This window comes from Leptosomus discolor, chromosome 20 (assembly GCF_034619465.1).
Source record: "Leptosomus discolor isolate bLepDis1 chromosome 20, bLepDis1.hap2, whole genome shotgun sequence".
In the NCBI taxonomy this organism is placed as follows: Eukaryota; Metazoa; Chordata; class Aves; order Leptosomiformes; family Leptosomidae; genus Leptosomus; species Leptosomus discolor.
In genome coordinates, this window is record NC_141410.1 from 5,381,617 (window position 1) to 5,402,373 (window position 20,757).

General features: G+C 42.5%; 1 protein-coding gene across 1 annotated transcript; it reads right to left on the reverse strand.

The window, feature by feature from the left end:
• Positions 1-13,462: 13,462 nt before the first annotated feature.
• Positions 13,463-18,814, reverse strand: MIIP (migration and invasion inhibitory protein). Its single transcript, XM_086476346.1, has 10 exons — positions 18,633-18,814; positions 17,558-18,049; positions 16,832-16,934; positions 16,307-16,409; positions 16,036-16,100; positions 15,468-15,597; positions 14,985-15,081; positions 14,022-14,129; positions 13,764-13,881; positions 13,463-13,674 (listed from the first exon to the last, which is right to left on the reverse strand). The coding sequence occupies exons 1-10, from the start codon at positions 18,801-18,803 to the stop codon at positions 13,550-13,552; spliced, it is 1,512 nt and encodes a 503-aa protein (XP_086332472.1). The 5' UTR covers positions 18,804-18,814; the 3' UTR covers positions 13,463-13,549.
• Between the last annotated feature and the right edge of the window lie 1,943 nt (positions 18,815-20,757).

Here is a 20,757-nt window from a genome sequence, read left to right on the forward strand (position 1 = left end):
TGTTAAACCTCCCGATCTCCCAGCATCGCAGGTTAGACAGCCAGGTTGCTCCTCCTGGAGGCTGAGATCCTCCCAGGGTCCAGTCCAGTCTTGCTCTGTGTCTGTTCATTCAGTCCAGAGCCATTCCAGCTGCTCAAGACAAGCAGGAGACAGGCTTTGAGACTCAAGCAAGCTGAGAAAATGATTTAGAAGGAAGGGGGAGGGGGGGCTGCTCAAAAAAGAAAAGTAAAAAAAGAACAAAACCATGTCAATCACTAGTCCCGGACCTGTCAGGTTTCTGTGAGTCAGTTGCACGCATCAAGGTTGTCACCCGAAGTACACGGCTGGCTGTGCAGAAGTGCAGGCTCCTGAGTCATCTAGGCTGCCCTCAGAGAGCACTTCACCACCCCAAAGCCTTGGCCAGGCATGAGTCCAAGCCCTGCCCCATCCATCCGCCACTCTCTCAAGAGCTGCAACCAAGCATCAAGAGAGTTCCCAGTAAGAAACACTCATTTTTTCAGTACAGTCATTTTACTCCTGTTTGGATGAGTGTGTGAAAACTCACAACCAACCAGGGTGACTCTATGAAGGTTTAGGCTTTACACATTGCCATTTAAACACAAACATACCACAGAGCATCCTCTTAAGAATCCTTCTCTTTCCTCCAATGCCACTAGAAATCTAGCCCTGTTGCTGACAATCATCCCTTGGACTGCTACTTGTCATTTCACTCCCTTTCATTTGTCACTCTGGATAACGTTTTTCGGCTCTGGTGCCTGGAAAGAGTTCAGTTGGTTTAAGGTGTCACAAAGCTTTCTTATCTGCCCAAAAAGTTTTGTCAAAAGTAAAAGTTAGCCACTTCAAAAAAGGGCAGACTGCCTTGAAAATCTCTCTGAGGTGCTCAAGAAAGTAATGAGAATTTGAATTCTCACACCCATGGTTTTTTACTTCTCACCCTTATCAGCAAGAAGAAAAAGAAGAACAAAAGAAATGAGAAAAGACTGAAAGTCAGATAGTTGATTATTTTATTAAAGACCGACAGCTACCTCACTGCCATCCCAACAGAGCACCCTGTGATGATGTAAATATCTTCTTTAACTCACCGCTGTAACTCTTTTCTTTTTAACTAACTGCCTCTATTTCTTGCTCCAAAATACTATCTTATAAAAACCAGGAATTTTCAGAACGTTGCACACTGTGTATTTGACACATAAATCTAACCTTCTTTCTTCACGCTGTCAGTTCACTTCTCAGTTACTAAACTCTTAGCTATAAAAGCTGATTGTGGTAGGTATGCCTTTAAGGTCTAGAGACAACTAAGTCATTTGAATGTCCAAATATTACATTCTCGGTTTTCCTAGTTAAATGATGGGCTAGAAAACATCTTAATCTTGTGTAATAATATACCATTAGGCAATTCTCCCAATTCATGAGTGCAGTTTCAAATTACACAGTAGTCAGGGCAATCGGTGAGCAATGTTTGACTTTTTTTTTGTTGGTTTTTTTTTTTCCCCTGATCAGGTCCTATCTAAGCTTTTCTAGCATAAGGACAGGAACAAACATAAGACACAGCCTGGAAAGTTTTAGCATCTGTAAGTTATCCTGCTGAGGTCAACATAACTGAATACAAAAAGTAAGTAACCGCATATAAAAAAATCCTGTGTGACAGACTTTCTCAAGACTGGCAACAGGGAGAGTTTTCTGGCCTGTTTTCCAGGAAAAACAAGACTGAAATTAGCATACTGAGTGTTTTGTATATATATGTATGTCAGTTCCTTTTTAATCAATAATGTCAACAAATTTTTTAACCCATTGGGTAATTTCAATCGAATTTGGCTGAGGATGCAATGGCGTTAAGTTTTACAAAGTTTCACTGAAGGAGACGACTTGGATAAACAGGAGAGATTGTAGTAGCACTCACTGAGGGAAAGCCTGTGGTGGGAGACCAGTGTTCCTCAGAAGTAAGAATACATCTCACATGTCCAAAGTGAAACCAGGCTTCCCAGCTGCCAGCATTCTTAGAACTTCTTATTCTTAAATTAATTCTTGATTGAACTAGATAGTCAAAAAAGGATGAGAAGTGGAAATTGCTTATTGTTGTTGCTGGCTTTTCGGAAAGGCTATTACATCACACAATTTTATTACAAGTCTGTAATAAAAGCAACAGTAATGAAAAGGGTGAAGAGGTTGCGTTTAATAGGAATGTTCCAACCTGCATGCATTTTAAACTGAACACATTAATTTCAGACTTTGTGTGTTTTGATTTCAAATACAATGAAAGGGGCTTTCCAAAAGAAGCCTTATCAGTAACTGGAAGAAGCACCTCCATTTTATAACAAACCCACACTACTGTTCTCTAAACGTTGCCTGTATTTCCTAGAAAATAATCCTCTATGTTAATATGAAAAAAAAATTAAAGCTGAAAAAATAGAAGGAAACAACCATCCCCCCTATTTCTCTATTCTCCCATCAGAGAACAATGTCTATCAGAAAAAAAGGGGAAAGCCCCTATGAGCATGCTATTATTATTTACAATGCTCATTTGATTGCACACATCTGTCTCTAACATCTGAATCTCCTTTTGGTTTAGGTGTTAAAGGTAGCAATGCCCAAAGACAAGGTTGCTTGGCATTTTCTATTTTAACAAATTTAGTTAATGCTGAGCTTAGCTAATGCTTAGGTAATTTTTACACTGGGCATCTGATCTGTGCTCATCATCCCTGTGTGCTGCATGAAGTTGAGGTGGAGAGGATTAGAGAAGGTCCACTAAGTCAGGGGGTTATTCAAGTGTCACTTGATACCTGGAGCAAAAGAATGCAGAGACCCAGCTAAGCCATGAGGGAAAGTCTCTTTCAGAGGTGCCCAAGGCAATTCCTTCAGCATTGTCTATTCGTTGTGCTGCTAACAGTGATTGCTTAGTAAAGGAAGTAGTAACAGAATGCTGTAGAAGTAGCATTGCACACACACGCTCAAGCAAAAGTACTCACGACATTTTCTAATTCTGCAGTGGCTGATTTTAGTCTCATATTGCACTTTTAGCACGGTTCCTCATGTTTTTAAATATGCATGCTCAGTTCATATATATCTAGCTGTATCGGTGAAAAAACACACTGAGAGAAGTGTCATCTCTAAACATCTGTCAAACAGATAAAGGAGACCATGAAATTTAAAAGGATACATACTAAAATAACCTTGTCTAAAATCTGTATTTCAGTGTCTGTCAGTGTTGCTATTCAGAGCATTGCAGTATACTGATGAAAAATCACTGAACTCTTGCTACTTAGCTAGATGAAACAACACTAGACACTAAAACTTCACTACGAGTCTCAGCAGTACCAAAGGCAGTACTCATTGGGATACATGCTACATACTACGGAAGGTACAAATAAAAGGTGGAATTCTTAACAAATTAAAAAAGAAAAGAAAAATGAAGTCATTTACTGTAATAAAACCCAAAAACCTCACAGTTAAAGGAAGGAACGCAAGTAGTCCCCAAGAATGACCTTCTTGACACTTTCTTGATCTCTTGATCTACTTATGCATTTTAGCCATTGAAGAGCTCTCTTCCTGGGGATCTTGGAAAGTGACACTGTGGTAAAAACAGACAGGGAGAGCATTCAGGATCCCAGCGACTTTAGGCTTTGTAAGTGAAGCCAACATACTGAACTTCCCTGGAAATCTTTCAGTAGCCCAAAGAGAAGAGACGGGAGGGAGTGCAACATCTCACTGAGAAACATCACTTAGTGAGCAAGCAATCAGAGTTCGAACTAGCTGTAGCTGACAAAGTATTTGAACTTGTCTGAATGCGTAAAAAGGAATAAAACCTCATTTATGCCTAGTATGCCACAGATTGGCAAAATTCTGTCCCTCTGTGCCACTCCGGTACTCATACTTATTTTCTGGCACATACACTTCTCTTATTCTTAATACGAAATATTTGTCAATCCATTTAATTATGTCACATCATCCAAACCACTCTGAAACATGTCAAATACATTGCAGGTGCTCTTGATAACATGATGCAGAGCTGTACTGATTTAGCAACTTACCTTGGTATATTTGTCCACCGTGATCAACAAGGAAGATAGCATGAAGCTCTCATTGCATACTTGTTGAAACGTATCAATGGCTTAGAACAAGAGTTCCCAGCAGGAAAAAAAAATGGTTATAATGAGCTGGGGTTATAATAAAATCCCAACACATAAGGGAAATCCCAAGTCGTTTCAGTAAATGTAGTTTCAGTAGATGGACATCCTCACAGGGTATTTCTGTTCTCTAGTAAATTTAATAGAAAAAGAAATCAGCTTCCTTGCTTTACATAAAGTTTCATACATATGCAAACCAGCAATCTAAAATAAAAGAACAGACTAGTTCTTGTTTGTTTGCAACTCAGGACTTCTGTGTCAATCAGCTGTGCTTTTGCTGAGCACAGAAAATTTCTTGGCAATTAGTAAACAACCAAAAGGAAGGAGATGCATCTTGGTGTGTTCCCGAGAAGTGATACATTACTTTTTTTTTTTTTTTTTTTAATTACAGAATTAAAGTACTTATGTGAAGCAGCCAATTCCTGACTGTGGGAAGCTCAGAAATAGGAATTGGTTTTGCTGATATTGAGCCACAACACAGTTGCTGGAAGAGTTCTCCGGACAGCAGAGAACCTAGACGTACTGGGAAAAAAAGAATCTTCTCAGCTGATATTAGTCTTGCTGCAAAAAGTCTTGCTTCAGCCAAGATCTATAAATCCGCCCCCCACAAAGCCCATTGGCTCCATTCATGTTCCCTAGTTTTCATTCCAATTACTTTCACCTGAACATATTCTCAGTTTAAACAGTACAATATATGGCAGTGCTACCTTCTGGCTTTGCAGAAGCAGCAGAGTCACTCTTTCACTCTTAATATTGTTATGTTTAAAAAGTGAAATTTTCTGGAAGTGTACCCATGCATTTCTGCTACCAGAGATGTGGATTCAGTGTTTATATGCAAAACAAGATATCATGATATGTCTGTCATTTTATTCGCTTTTTGATTGGGTTAAGTCATTCAGAACTTTGACTGAAACAGAAATTTAAGCAGCTAAAAAATTGTTACAGATGTCATTTATACAAAGTTCATGTGGATAACAATCTTATAGCTGTTTTTGTTATCTCAACTACTACTACTACCTTATATAGAGTGATAAAATAATGTAACAAAAAAAAAGAATCTGTATAAAGTGTCTTTTTCTGGTGCATAGTAGCTTCAAAACTAAAGTGCATTTTGAGTCAGACTGAAAAATGAGAAGAGCTGACAGAGAACTCAGTGCTCTCCGGAAAGGCTTGGCTTCCATGAAAGAAACCAAAACCATATCACAGAATTACTATGCCCACAGGCTGCCTGAGAGAGACACAACCATAGAAGAAAGATCACATCATGTCTGTACTTTCAGTAATTCTGACTACAGCTTCTGGAAGAGCGAGAGATTTACACGTTGTCATTCTCCATACAAAAAACTCTTGACAAAGATGTTATTATTTGAATGTCATTTGTATTATGCCCTTCCTCCCACGCCTTGCTAGAAATGGAGAGGCTCAAGGGTGAATCTTCCACGGTCCAGACAGGACAGCCACTGAATCATTACAGCTGTAAAGTAAGTGGTGGTTAATAAAGTTTGGACAGGTAATATCATGTGAAGGCTGAGGCATTTTAAAGATCCTTCATGCCCTTTCTTCATGTCACCTCCCTAGCACTGGTTTAATTTAAAGCAAAAGTCTTCTCTGCTGCTTGTTTGCTGGAGTAATCATACCCTAAGTCTAAATGACCCACAACTGCATTATTTGTTCTGGGCGCCCTCCCCACCCCCAGCCTTTGCACTGACACAAATTAACCCATGAGCAGCAGCTTTGACTTTAGCTCTGTCTTAACTCATGTCAAAGTCTTTGTCTGGAGTTCTACCAAGCTCATGGTTTTCCCTACCTAGCCAGAAAGTGCAGGAAGGCTTGTATAAAGCCATCAGTTACATGAAAGGACTGGTAAAAGGCAAGAAACTAAGTACATACTTGCCTTTAGCTAGCAAGTTTCTAAACGTAGGTATGTCCATGCAGAGAGCTGATAAGAAGCAGCAGCCAGTTTTCAGTCAATTCACACTTTTTTTTTTATCTCATAGTAATTCCCCCATGTAGAGAGACTACTTGAAATAATTTAGTTATAGGCATAGAAGCACATTCAAGGTTTACATTATCTGATTTTGACTGCATGAGTCTGGTGTTGAGATTTATCTGGCACTTAAAAGATGTTGTTTTTCAGCTACTTACAAGCTAGTTAAACTCTGAAGTGTTAGAGCAGAACATTGTCAAGGCAGACATTTGCCTGGATTCTTGAATTCCCCTTCTACAAGGTAACTCCTGTATCAGGAATGTGCCTTTTGAGAAGCCATGGAAGTCTGCCAAAAACTGACTAACCTAAAACCTCACAAAAATCCAAACCTTGCACAAACTCTGATGCATTTGATTTTCAGTTGGGAGATCTCTAAAAAATTAATTCTCTCTAGGCATTCTCAAGCCACTCACAGCTCCCAAAGCTGCCTGTTGTGCAACATCTTCACATAATCGAACTCCCACATGGAGTTTCAGAAGCAAAACCAGACTTTATAGCAATTTCTCCTCATCAGCATATGACCAGGAACTGGAACTGAGAAGAGAAAGACTATCTTTACTTTCAAGGAGACCTTCAAAGTGAATTTTTGTAAAGAAAGTGCCATATAAATCTTACAGAAGACAAAGACAGAATCAACTGAAGGGATCAAAAAACTTAGACTAGAAGAAACTTATGACTAGAACTGGAGAGGAAGGAGGGAGGAAGACAACTGGTGAGGAGCTTGGACTGATTTAGATACTGTAAATAAAATCCATGTTAGAGGGAGAGGGCACGTGCAAAGAAATTTTAATGCTCGCATTTCTAAATTCTGAGTAGCACACTGAGAACTTTTAATGGTGTTCTTGTACTCCAGTCTAGGTGTTAATTATTTGAGATTTGTTAAAACTAAAATCTAACCGATCAAATCCAGCTTTCACCTCCAGTTTTCGGAAGATGCTATTTAACTGTGAACAGAATCAAAGCAGAAAGTATACTCAGGCATTCAAGAACACCAGTCTGTAAACTCTTGGCAGAAGATGCTAAAGAAAACTTCAGTGAAAGGTACCATGAAGCAGCAGACTCAAGCATAGGACAGAAACAAAGTGAGAGGTAAAAGAAGCTTTTGCAGAGCCTTGTCATTTCACGAAAGATCTATTTTCAGATACTTTGTATGTGTGAACTGACACGACAGGTCTTTTGTAGCCAGGTTCAGTCAGTTCAGCAAAGTGTTTAACCCATGAAGTTCATCTGTAAGTCAATAAACAGTTCCCAAATAAACCAGCTGTTTCAGGATGAAACATTACTCTATCATTTACTGGAAATTACTTATGATCTTACTGCACTGCCTATATTAGCGTCTTTTTGTTTGTTTGTTTTACTTTGGGAATAAATACACCCTTTTAGAATTATGAGCGCCTAACTTCCTTCTAATAACAGGAAATTCTGCTCACATTTACACAAATATAAATCCAAACAAACTCTAGCAAATTCGAGAAACTCTGGATCTCTATTACTGGAAAGGTGAAGAATCATACTAAGTTTGAAATAATAAGGAGATATGCCTGAGTTTTCTGTGTTAACTACCCTTTGTGCAAATATTTCACATTTGTTCGTCGATATGCAATTGTTAATGCTATCATTGCAATTGAAATGTGCTCTGTGTAGATGCCTGGAAAGAAAAACAAATTGAAAAAGCACCAACAGTTCCAATTTTATACATTTTAATCCAAAATTATAAATAAAAGTGTTTGGGGAAGACTGGCCATGTGGTTAAAACACAGGAGTGGGAGTCATTAGTTCCCAGTACTGCCACAGACTTCTTGAGTAACTCATATCCTTTCTTGGTACTCTGGTTCTCCTCATCTAAAAGCTCAGAGTTATAAAGCTTAGCCATCAACAGAAGCAAGATATCTCCTATGCTGACACACATAAAAGAAAGTTGGGAAATATTAACTTTTGTGAAAGAAACAAATAGGAAGATTTTCAGGACACATTTTTTCCAAGTTTTTTCAATGATTACAGCTGAGCATCTCAACTCTGACAATTTAGGGCCCTATTTTCCTCTTCCTAGCAGCATGTTTCTGCTCTGCAGAAACCAACGGAATACACCAGCTGAAGCAGAAAACCAAGGCCTTATGTTTGATCTGCCATTACCCAGGAAATTGGTGAAATTGAGGTTTTTAACTCCAAAGAGAACGGCAGAATTTCTCTTGTGTTTTCAGATTTGACATACCCTGAAAACAAATTCTTCCAGGCTTTGAAAACTCAAGTTCCAAAGAGATGAAAGACCCAAAAATCAAGGTCTGCAAATCATTCAAAAAGCAAGCTCATGCCACTTGCAGATGTTCCACCTGAGGATGGTGGAGACAGTCATTCCTTGACATGCTGATAACTAAACAGAATGAATAAACCAGCACTACATTCATTCAAGACTCTTGATATTAATTCTTACAACGTACTGACAGCAAGAAACATCTGATCCTGAGACATCACCAAAACTATTTTACAATAATCTCAGGGAAAGCAGTCAAAACACTAATGGCAGTCTAACAGTTACTGAGCAGCAGATGGAGCTACATTTGAAAGGCTGAACTACACTTCTCAGTTAAAACCAAATCACAAATGCATCGCTTGCTGTTTCTAATTTGTTTAGTTAAGCAAAGCTGGATTTCCCAGCTTAGGAACCAGTGTTACATACATGCAATACAGTCAGAAAGGGGAACCAAACCACCAGCTTTCCCATCAAAGCATCAGGCAGTCATCTCTCATGCCAGAAGTGAACTAACACAAATGGGCACACACATTGGAGCCAGCCATCAACAGAAGATACAGCCGCACAGGCTAAACCAGTATGTTCCCGAGTGCCATGAACACACAAAAAAAATACTCCAGGTCAAGTCAAGAACGCTTAGCTTCACTTTGGCTACTCCAACTTCTAGTGGCATCAAAGTGTGAGCAACATAGTAGAGTCTAATTTTGCCAAATGCATACATTATTCTCCCAGTAAATTCTTCCACTGTAATCACACACACCAGTCACACATCAGAGTGAAGGATCTCTGCCTTCTCCCTGAGGGTTATTACGCCACATTGCAGAAGACCGTTGGGAACAGACTGCCACCCCTCTATGGCACATTTGAGTTCTCCCTTCCCACCTCTAACTGATCAAGATAAAAAAATTTCATCATAAACCATTACCACAAACACAGAATCACAGAATGGTTTTGGTTGGAAGGGAACTTAAAGATCATTTAGTTCCAGCCCCCAAGATTATTCCGTTCCAACCCCCCTGCCATGGCAGGGACACCTTCCACTAGACCAGGTTGCTCCAAGCCCCGTCCAGCCTGGCCTTGAACACTGCCAGGGAGGGGGCAGCCACAGCTCCTCTGGGCAACCTCCGCCAGTGTCTCACCACCCCCACCGTAAAGAACTTCTTCCCAATATCTAATCTAAATCTCTTCTCTTTCAGTTTTAAACCGTTACCCCTCATCCTATCACTACACTCCCCAGTACAGCGTCCCTCCCCACCTTTCCTTCAGGCCCCCTTTCAGCACTGGAAGGCCACTATAAGACCTCCCCAGAGCATCCTCTTCTCCAGGCTGAACAACCCCAGCTCTCTCAGCCTGTCCTCACAGGGGAGCTGCTCCAGCCCCCTTGTCTCCAATGGAATTGCATCTCCTAGTCTCTAACGTAATGACAACACAAACTAAGCCAGGCTTAAGCAGATCCTTCCTTACCAACTGTTGTAAAGAATTAATTCTCCTTGGGAATTACTGTGTACCTCAGGCATTAGGGGGACATATCTCCCTAAATCTTGGCCACAGGCCATACAGCAGCATGACTATCTCCAGCAATGGCAGACGAGGTACCCCAGAGCCCTGTGCCTGCACAACAAAGTTCAGTATTTGTATTATTTTGTGGCTAAGGACATAGCCCTGGAGATAATGGGAACGCTTCCTTATCGCACCATTTTGAATGCCAGATCAGCAAAGGTCTCCCCCAACCACACATCTTACATTCCTACTTTCCCATGCAGCCCTCCTCTTTATAGTCCCAGTATTTCATGCCCTCTGCCTCCTCCCAACACACCTCTCACCATTCTGGCCTCCTACTATATATTCCTACAGTCTCACCCCTGCTTAGCCTCCTGTCCAGAAACCCCCCCCCGCCTCAAAACGTTCCCCTATTTTCCTAACCCGCTATCCCAACATCCCACGCACACTACCCCCACCCTCTGTTCCTCCCTGGAAGTGCAGTTTCCAGCACTGGCTCCTTCACAGCTCAGGTTGCTGCAGAGTCCACAGTCCAAGTGCAGAAGCTGCTTCAACACTGGATGAAATGCAGTTTTTCAACCAGTAAACAGATGCATTCCTTTACAATGTACCCCCAGGTGACATCTCAGTCACCCTCCCCCTACGTGAAAGGGTGTATTATCTCAGATTGTGTTAAGGCTTACTGCAGGACAAAGCCACCACGCAAAACCTCGTTATGACACTGTAACTCGTTCATGTATCCACACCCAAACTACTTCTGGTTCAAAGGCACCTTCTGCAGGCCAGTTACTTACCAGTACTCTAGTCTGGATAAAACTTCCTTGGCCCATCTTTTGCATTGAGATTCTGTCTCATATTCAGGACCAAAAATTAAAACATCTGGTTCTCACAAAGCGTGACCTCACTTTCTAGAAATGACTTTTCTGTTGTTATTCCTTGCATTACTGATGCTCAAATTAAACTAATGAGGATTTGTAACTTTGACATCTCGAATACAATCAGCAGCCACGTTGCTTGGCACATAGCCTTACAGACCTCAGCAGTGGTTGTGAGAGAACAGATGAAAAGGGTACACACGTTTACCTCAGCTGCAGCTCACGTGAAATCAGAGCAAGTGTCTTTTTGGTAACTCTGCCTTGAAGAGAGATTATGATCACAAGCTTGACTATACGCGAATCACCGTCTTACTAGAAGTGAGGCCTCCGTGCACATCCATGGCCAGGTGTCCTAATTAAAAAAATAGGTGTTCACTTATTTTCAGATCTCCTGTCTCTCTCCCAGAGAAACAGTGCAGCTAAGAACAAAGGGTTCTAGATCAAATTCTGGATCACGTATCAACAATATTAACCAACCTCCAATTGCAAAATCTTTTATAATTTCAATTATGAATGGAAAGAGAAGACCAAGTTGACCAGCAGAAAAATCTGTTTCTGTATATTATCAACTACAAACTGACCTGGGCACTACTCAGAGCAGAAATTTCAAAACATACAGTTTGTTTAAGCTCTGCTGGAAAACAGGAGTACACTGTTTAGATTCTCTATGCAAAAAGGATCATGACATAAGCTTATTCTGCACTGATATGGAGACACTACTATAAAAAAACAACATAGAACCATCAGGTCACTCCCCAAGTTAATAGGCAAACCAGATTCTCTGCTCTGAAAGAGTAATAAACAAAAAGCAAAGGAAACAATTTCCTGTATCAGTTCAGACAAGAAAGTGGCACTAAGGTGACAGTATTTTAACATGGAAATTGAAATCAGTTCTCTTAATGTGAAAGTGAATTTTCTTTTTATTAGCAAAAAGGGCACATGGGATGGCTCAGGTAATTAAAAGAAAAGAATATTTCAAGACAGAGCATTTGTGAGAAGCTCCACCTGAAAGGGGATATGAGAACACAAGAGGAAGGGTGGAAAGGAGGGTGAAAGCTAGCCTGAAGTGCGTGCATGGGGAAAGGAACATTTTCTATTTAACATTTTCTATTTGCTACTCTGGACAAGATCTGGCACCATAAGGCTTCGCCTTGCAATGGTGAGATATGGAGGGAGATGGAGGGGAAAAAAAAAAAAATAAAAGAAAAAAAAAAAAGAGGTTCCATAAACGGGTACCATTTTCAGTCTGTTTCAGCTTGCAAATGAGGGCAGGATCAAACAGGCCAGAGCCAACTACAAAGAGCCAAATTGAGGTCAACTTGGGTAAGCAGGTGCAGTGTCACTGACTTTTCACCTGTTTCTAGCAGAGGAAGAGAGTCATAATCACACTTTCAACACTTTCACAAGTGTAAAAGATCGAATTTCTGGTTATCAAGAGACATGTTGAGCTCAACGTTGGTTCCACCATGCATTCACCAGGTAGATCTCACATAAGTTACTTAATCTTACAGTGCTTCATTTTGTCTACTTACAAAGTGCAGCAGGCTTACTGTAATTTATTTCAGGATAAATTAAGAAGAGGTTTATGACTTCTAATGTTTCGGGTTTGAAGGCAAGGTAGTAAAAATCTTGAATCTGCCCTATTTAGTACAACATTTGGCAGCTAGTGTTTTACATTCAGTGAATTAATTTCTTTTAAAATTAGTATTTTCAATAATGGAAATAACGTGACCGATTTCATTCACTTTGCTATACATACGGACAACCCAAAGCTAAACTCATCAGTGATGCTTTTCATTTTCCATTCTAAGTCTTTCATTAAGGTTTCATAAACCACAATATTCCTTTCCTTGCTTGAAAAAAAAAGTCTGTTGATGCATCCGATTTAATAAATAATGTATTTGGTATAAAAATAACAGTAAATGCCAAGAAACGGAAAACCAAGAAAAGATCATTGGTGTAAACCAAACTCCTTCTGTCAAGTTAACACCCAGAAATAAATTTAAGGCAGAAATTTATGTTTCAGGCTTATTCAAGGCAAAACAAAACATCAGTTTTATCATTTTTAGACAAAGATCGATCAGTCTATAAAGTTCAAACAAATCACACTGTATAATATACTTTGGTTTGGTATCATTTAAAAACTCCAAAATGTTTTTTGGTTTACCTCCAAAAAAATTGGGAAAAGCAGAGGCAAGTGTAACTTGCAAACATTTTAAGGCATTATCTAGCTTTTTGATTAAAAAAATCTCGGTTTACTTTAACATGCTTTTTCACATTCGTAATTACTCTGATGTACTGCACCCTGTAGCTACAGACATTGCACTGAAAATAAACTCGTTTTTTTTGTTTTGTTTCACCTAAATTCTTGAGTAACCTAAGTTTAAGGCGCCAGCAAATTGTGTTACGTTTCAAACATATTTGTACGCTTTCCACTGAACCAGGTCATTCCTCACCCTGGCATTTAGTTAACACTCCACTTCTGGTTTATTTAGTTGAGGGGGCAGATGAACTCTGTTGCTACGGCTGTCCTAGTGGTAACAGGACTAGTTAGTCATCCTGTACACATCATTCTATCCAGCCCTAGGTGGGAAAGCTCATGCATCTGCTTAGAAGTAGCTGCAAAAGGCAAAAAAGAAAAGCGAAAAAACACAGTTGAATGCACAACTCTCATACATGTGTATTGGTTGCTCACATACGCACACGACTAGGAAAACCAGGAAAAAGCTGTTGAAAGGCTTATTTTTATTCAAATAAGAGTTATTTCCACACCCTGCACCCATCCCTTCCCCAGGGCCACCAAATCAGTGGTTCACAGAGTTGAGGCAGGCAGATTTAAATTTGGAGCTGCTCTGTAGTGTCCAGGTTTGTTTTGCTCCCTCTGCTGAGAAGCACTGCTAAATCTGAAGTGTGTGTCAAGTGGGTCAGGTTCAGAAGCTGGTCAGTTCTGGTTCCTCCTGACACTCTGGACACCAAGTTCTGGAATCCAAACGAAGAGGGTATTAATCAAAGAATGCCAAAGTGACTTTTCCCATTTTGATGAAGATTGGTGAGCTGAGCAGGCTTTTGCCTGTTATCCAGCTCCATTTGGTTTCTTGTGTCTGTGCACACTAGTTTACACACCAGCGGAAGGAAAAAGTTTCCCTGTGGAGATGAGATAATCTTCCAGGCATTTTCATTTGCTCAGCCATCAATGATTACGATACCCTTTAGAGAGAGGGGACTGCAAGTCCCATCTGTGCAATTCGCAGCATCTCCAGGGACTCTTAATGGGCTGTTCTTACCAGGCGAGGATGGTGAGAAGGCTTCTCTTCCAGTGAAGCTCGCAGATCCAAACTGCTGAGCGTGGGGTTGCTGGAAGGGATGATATTTTCCCAGCCAGCCAGGCAATGCTGTGAAAAGAGATGGGAATGCTGCATTGGAGCAGTTTACCCTTTTTAACCTATTGTGGCCTGTTAGCTCTAAATAATACCTTCTGCACAGGGAGGTTGTAGCAGGTAATTGATTCATTTTTGAGGAGTTTTATATGACTAATAGGAAGGAGAAGAAACCTCTAATGAAGCAAAACTGCTTAGCTGTCCCCTCTTCCACCTTTCACTAATTATTTCTAAACTGATCTGCTTTCCATACTCAAGCACCTGACCTCTCTGAACCTCTCTCAACTGACTCGGCCAGTTCCCTAAACCTCAAAATCTGGCTTCTTTCTAACCTCTTCCCCGGAAATTTCTAGGCCAGGGCTAGGTCTGATTAGCAATACAGCCTGCCACATTGCCTAGTGGCTGGAACACGGGACCAACTCTACAAAACCAGTTTTAAATCCACCCTTGTCACTACTGATTTTGCCTGGCCCCTACACACTGGGAATACTTCACAGAAGCTTATCTTTTAGACTCCCTGACATCTGTGGAAAGAAATGCAGACACTTTTAGGTATGGTTCATCGTGTTCAAAGGTCAATGCCTGAAATAGGTCAGCTGAATCATGCCCCAGAAGTATACAGCTCTATAAGGCACTTTCTCAGTGTAAAGCATTTAGAGATAGGTCATACACATTACATCAGTTACACAAAGATATGAACTCAGAAGCACACACCAATGGTTTATCTTGCTATCTCAGTGATGCAGATCAGAAATTTTAATGGAAACCCTGTCAGGATGATGAGTCCCAGATTCTCTTTCCTTCTCGTGCTGTTAAACAATGCCCAGCCTTGGCTGTGCCATCAGCATCCGCAAGAAGACAGCAACTTACCGAAGGTAATGCTAGATTGTCCGCTGGTTCAAAGCTCTTCCTGCGATGGGCTTTGTATTTGTAGGCAGGCATAAGGGTAGATCTGGGAATGCTGACCCTGCAGTCACACAAGGGAAGCAATTGCCTACCATTTGACGGGGCAGAGGAAAATTGCATGCCTATCCCACTCAGAATCCAAGGGTCTAATCCCAAAGCGAACCAAGCAAAACAGTTTTGGATTAGGACATCAGACACTTAACATTCTGTACATTCAGATTCTGAACCACAGTCAGATAAAACATGCATTTCCCACTGACTTCAAAACTGCTTCTGCTTATGGAGAAGATCACTAGGGAATTTTTAAGCAAGCGGTATCTCTTGCCTTGAGAACAGCAACCTTCCACAGAGCTATTTTGACACTGTTTTCACCCTCACATGATCAGCTTTTTCTTCCCTATTTTTTCTTTGAGTTCTGCATATTACAAAGCAGTAATTCTTATCTACCTGACATAGGCTGGCTCTTCCAGAGTCTCTGGGGGCCGGTGAGCACGTGGGATCTTACACATGGGGCAGGCAGATTCTGAATCCACAGGGACAGTGAAGAGGCGCTGGTTTAATCGGTAACAGTAAACACCTGCCACAGAGTAATGAACCATCATGGTATTTCTAGTTCATCAGCAGGTTCCTCAACCCAGTTGACAAAGCTGTGTTCTACCACAGTGCCACACATGCATTCTATAGAAAGAGCTGCTTTTCCTGAAATATCTTTTACATTTCCTGTCCCCAAATAAGTTCCTAAAAAGCAAAACCAAAACTTCAACCTCCTCAGCTTAAAAGAGAACATTAGCCAATTACAAGAAACCCTGACAAAATAAGATGACACTGACTGAGAGAGGATCCCTAGAAGACTCAAGTATCTTTGGAGTAGGAAGTTGAATCTCATTTAGAAGCTGCAGCTAAAAATAACACATTTTTCCTTGTCTTGCATAATGTGGGGCTCTCTCAGAACTACAGGCAAAGAATGCTCAGTTGTTTTTCACATTAATTGGATTAGGAAGAAATCTGATCTTACACTTATGGGAACTGGTTATCAAATCTGGTTCTTGTTCAGGAACTATGTAATCCAGAGCCTTGGGCCTAAAGAAACATGCAAACAAAGCAGTTAGCAAGAGGGGAGCAGGCCCTCTGAACAGCCCCACCTTTTCCAAGCATACATTTCTGACTGGGAGGCCTACAAATCCACCCTTAACGATTTCCCACTCCAATCAGACCATACTTCTCATTACTCTAAAAGGATACGCTGGTGCTTCAGCCCTTCCCCCACACCCACTTACTCCAGGTGCTGCTCATGAACACACACTTCTTTGTTGGCCTGTCGGAACTCATGTAGCTCAGCAAAGTATTGGTCAGATTTTTCTGCTACTGAAGAGTTTGTATCTAGGAGCCCTAAGAATGCCAAGGAAAGAGAAAAGTTCAAGGATTTACCAAATCTGGAAAAGCACCAAAGAAAGCCTCATGCAAAACAGTCAAAACAACCAAAGGTCCGACGCGCCAAAATGGATAACGAGAAGAGCATGCCACTGCGTCAAGCCAGAGACTGACAGACCACCAGACTGTGTGGTTTGGGTCCCTTACTGTATTCATTCATTTCATATTTGGTATCGCCTCTGACCCCACTCAGCTTTGCCATTTGCTGCCTGGATTGGGAATGGCTTCTGACAAAACTGCAGCTCCCCTGCCGAGACCTGCTACGTGGGCTCTAGGTCCGCAGTTCTGTCACACCTCAACTTAAAGGGGTCATAAACTGTGTTTTAACTCTTCATATTACCACATCACGCTGAGAGCTTTGCTTCAGGTTTAGGACTCACCTGCAATCCAATCATAGCCCAGGAACGGACGCGCGGACCAGCTGCTCACAGGTATGGTATCTTCTTCAGGGTCAGACTGAAAAGTCACATGACGAGCTACCTTCTGGGAAAAAAACAGTTCACAACCACTTCCTATACATCCAGCAGGACATTCAAAGGTACAGCTTAGGAGACAACTGGCAGCTGTTCAAATGGGACAGCTGTGGCTTAGTTTGAGGCTGGATTTTATCTGTCCCTCTACCAGTAACTTGCTCACCAGCTCCTTGTCTTCTCAACTCATAGAACAGAAAAAGGCAGCGGGACTTGCCCAGACTAAGGTAGTATTTTTCAGGGCTTTAAACAAAATGCTGGCTTCCCTGTGTCACACATCCCCAAACATCAGGCCACCTGCGCTGCCTTGGAGGATGATCACGGGAATAGCCCTTCATGCTTAAGGAAACAAGCCATGTAGCAGCACCACTGCACCAGGCTGCTCTCCCTGAGCACATGAATCACATATGCAAACGACAAGGAGTCTTACAGCGACGTGCTGCAGCTTTCCAGTCTTCAGTTCAAGGGCTAAGAAAGCGGGGCCTGAACAAACTGCCAATGGCCCCTGGCTGCTAAGGCTGCGAACAGTTCTGACCCCAACTTCCAGTTTACAGAGTGGGAACAAGGCAGGTAATGTTCTCCTGACCCGTTCTTCCCATCCTTCTATTGACTTACGAAAATAAGTGAAGCATTTACCTTCGAGTCTTTGGACTGAGATGTCAGCAGGATTGATTTACGGATTATGGGCTCTCTAATGACCACATGCTGCTTGCTGCTCTCTTCACTTTGTATTCTGCTCAGTGACGGGTCCAGATGACCCTTAAGCTGTTTATTCTCATGGAAACCCTGTAGCAGAGTGGACTGTTTTCTGTTCTCTCCATGTCCCAGAAGGAAGGATTCTTTCTCTGGACTTCCTTGAGCACAGCCATCCCTATCCACTCCAGAGGTTTCTCTGCCACATGTAATAGTTGCAGACACTGGTGTAACATTCTTCTCTGTCCCAAGAATGCTGGAATCCAAACCTACTGCTTCCTCCATCTTCGCTGCTTGTTGCTGTACCCCTGTGTCATTGTTGCTCTGTTTAAGAGACGAACAGAGGGCTGCTCTGGCTGCAGAAGCTCCAGGTTCCACAGACACCAACATTGCAGTGTCAGCTGTAGACTTCACAGCATCAGCCTGATTTTCCTTCTGTAAGGACAGAGACTCTCACACCACATGGCATCATTCAGATTACAAACAGCTTTCGTTAGAACACTTCACTCACTAACAGAAAATCAACCTCTCATTCCAGTCTGCTCACCCCTTTAAATTCCTACGGTGAAAAAAAGCAAAATCCTTATATTATTCATGAGATATTATTAAGTGTTTGGAGAAGATAAGAAAGGGGTCTACTTCCAGCTAAATGCAGCTTTTCCCAATTTAAGGAACTGCTAAACTTTCAGCCTTTGTGCTTAGAAGAACTGAAAGGATTATGTTCCACAATGTCCGTTCCTATCTTAGATTAAGGAATCTACATTCCTTAGGCAGGAACTCAGCTCTGATCCTGTGCAAGGAACTGATCCTGAACCCTTTGCAAGAAGAACATATTGGAAACCACAGGATGAACAATAAACAAAGTCTAGCTACTTTTCTAAGAGACTCCATATTCCACAGTCCACTTTCCTCCATGTCCCTATGTCTCCTTTACCACACCACTCCATAGGCAGAGCTGCTGCCTATCATACAAGGCTCATTTGCTTCCCAGCACTTCTAGCACAGACACGAGACATACCCCTCTCTTGGGCAAGGGGAGGGAGCTTTCAGCAGCTGTTCTATTAGGAAGCGACGCTGGAAAGAGCGGCTTGCCGGGATGTCTTCTTCGAATCTCTCCCTGCTTCATTCTGAGCCTTTGCAGAAGGTCCTGGTTGGCCTGACGCAGCCTCTTCAGGTGTTCTGGCTCCATCCTATGAAAACATTTTCCTGTAAAGCCAGAGGAAGTGTGAACTATACAGATGGAAGCATTAAGCAAAGATGTGGACTCAGGAGAAACCACTTTCAGGGGACTTTTCACAAAAACCACTTACAGATGTTGGAACATTTGGAGTGTTGATCATTGGTCCTGAGAAATCAGCCAGTCTCAAAACTCTTTATGCTAAGAACTAGCACGACTGCATAATTCTCTCCCCTCAGATGTACTGCCAAATATTTTGCACCCAGAAACTGGTAGCTGACTGAACAGAGACAAGACACTTTTACAGAAGAAACAGTAAACATGAAAAAAGTCGCATCAAAAAGCCAAATAAGAGACATTTGATTCAGAGGCTGATATTTAGGTCAACCATATGTGATCCTGCTTTAATGTTCTTTTTAAGCATCAAAATTTATATTGTGATACCACCAGGATACTCATAAGTTCAAAATATGAATAATGAATATGAAGATATTTACTATATCCAATATCAATATTGAGTCAAAACTGTCTTGCATGTTCCCCAGGCAGGAACACTCTAAAAGGCTCAATTATGACTCAGGACTAGGGCTCGGACAATTCCAATTCCAGACATTAATCACTATGGGTTACTTCCCTTGTATCAGAAGAGGCAAAAAAAAGGAAGTTAATAAATAGATAGATAAATAAAGCTTAGTTTGACTGAAAGGCTCTCACACTGTTCAAAATGTTTACATCACAAACTCCTCTAAATCTGCAGAAAGTGTTTTTTTAAAACAAAACCAAACCCCAAACCCCCACGTTGATTTTGGCTAGAGCGATCAATTACGTTCTCAAGAAAACTATGTGCTTCTCTAGGAGCTTTTGCTCCGAAGAATCCCTGAACCCTTCTCCAAAGCTATTCTGGCTTGGTTTTGTGTCTGCTACCCTGGCAACTGGACGTGAGCAATAAAATGCACACGCTGCACAGCACTGGGAGGAACGAAGAGCAGTGCTAACTGAAAAAACTGCAACCTATCTTTTCGTTACCTGAAATAAGCTTAGAGGTGCAGCACTGGACATAGAACAGAAATGCCAGCCTTGAGGCATAAAATTTGAGATGATTTGAACACAAGTTCTCACAGTATTCACAGGACAAAGCTAACAGCATCCTCACACCATTGCTCATCGGAAAGCAGATACTCCGAAAATAACATTAGTCAAGGGACTTTCTGGAAGGGTTTTACCAGATGAGATCCACTCTCAGCATAATCTGCAAGCTAGTTAGTTCTTCATGCTCAACCCCAGGCTCTCAAGCTCATGCTTTAGGCTCCATCCTCTTCGCAGAGGAGCTTAGCTTCCCGCAGTTAAAAATAAATAACGGCTGTCTCGGGAGCTAAGAACTCTTATCTCTGCAAGAAAGTTGCCCAACCCCAGTGCGGAGCTCCCCAGCGCCGGTGCGGCGCAGACGCGCTGGTTCGGCTGCCCCATGCCCGTGAGGAAGCAGACACGGCCCCGGGCGTTGTAAAATTTCCCTCCCCTCGTCAGGAGACCCGTCTGGCAGCCGCCAGAGGACGGGTAAACCCTCCCTCCGGAGCGCGGCGCGGGGAGCCTGCGGGTCCGGGCGGCTCCAGGGCTGCGGACGTTCAAACTCCCCGCGCTACCCCCCCCCCCCCCCTCCCGCCGCCGCCGCCGCCTCCGTGTTTTCAGGCCCACCTGCGCCGCACCCCGCCGCGCCGCCCCGCCGGCTCGCCGGGCGATCCCGCGGCCGGGGGATCCCCGCCCTCGCTCCAGCCGCTGCCCGCCCCGCGGGATTCCCCCGGGCGGCCCCGGCCCGGCCGTTCCCGCAGCGGCGGCCGCGGCTGGGCCCGCCCCGCGGCTCCCGGCATGCCGAGGCGGCCGGGCCGGCCCGCCCAGGGCCGCGGAGGAGGCGGGGAGGCCCCCGAGTGGCGGGCCGGAGCAGGGCAGGCGGCCGGAGCCCGGGCAGGGC

Coding starts and splice junctions, on each gene's coding strand:
- MIIP (XM_086476346.1), bottom strand. CDS start 18,803: ATGGAGCCAGAACACCTGAAGAGGCTGCGTCAGGCCAACCAGGACCTT. Junction 16,410..16,831: donor GGGCTATGATTGGATTGCAG/GTGAGTCCTAAA, acceptor TGGCATTCTTAG/GGCTCCTAGATACAAACTCT. Junction 15,598..16,035: donor GATAACCAGTTCCCATAAGT/GTAAGATCAGAT, acceptor ACTCTGTGGCAG/GTGTTTACTGTTACCGATTA.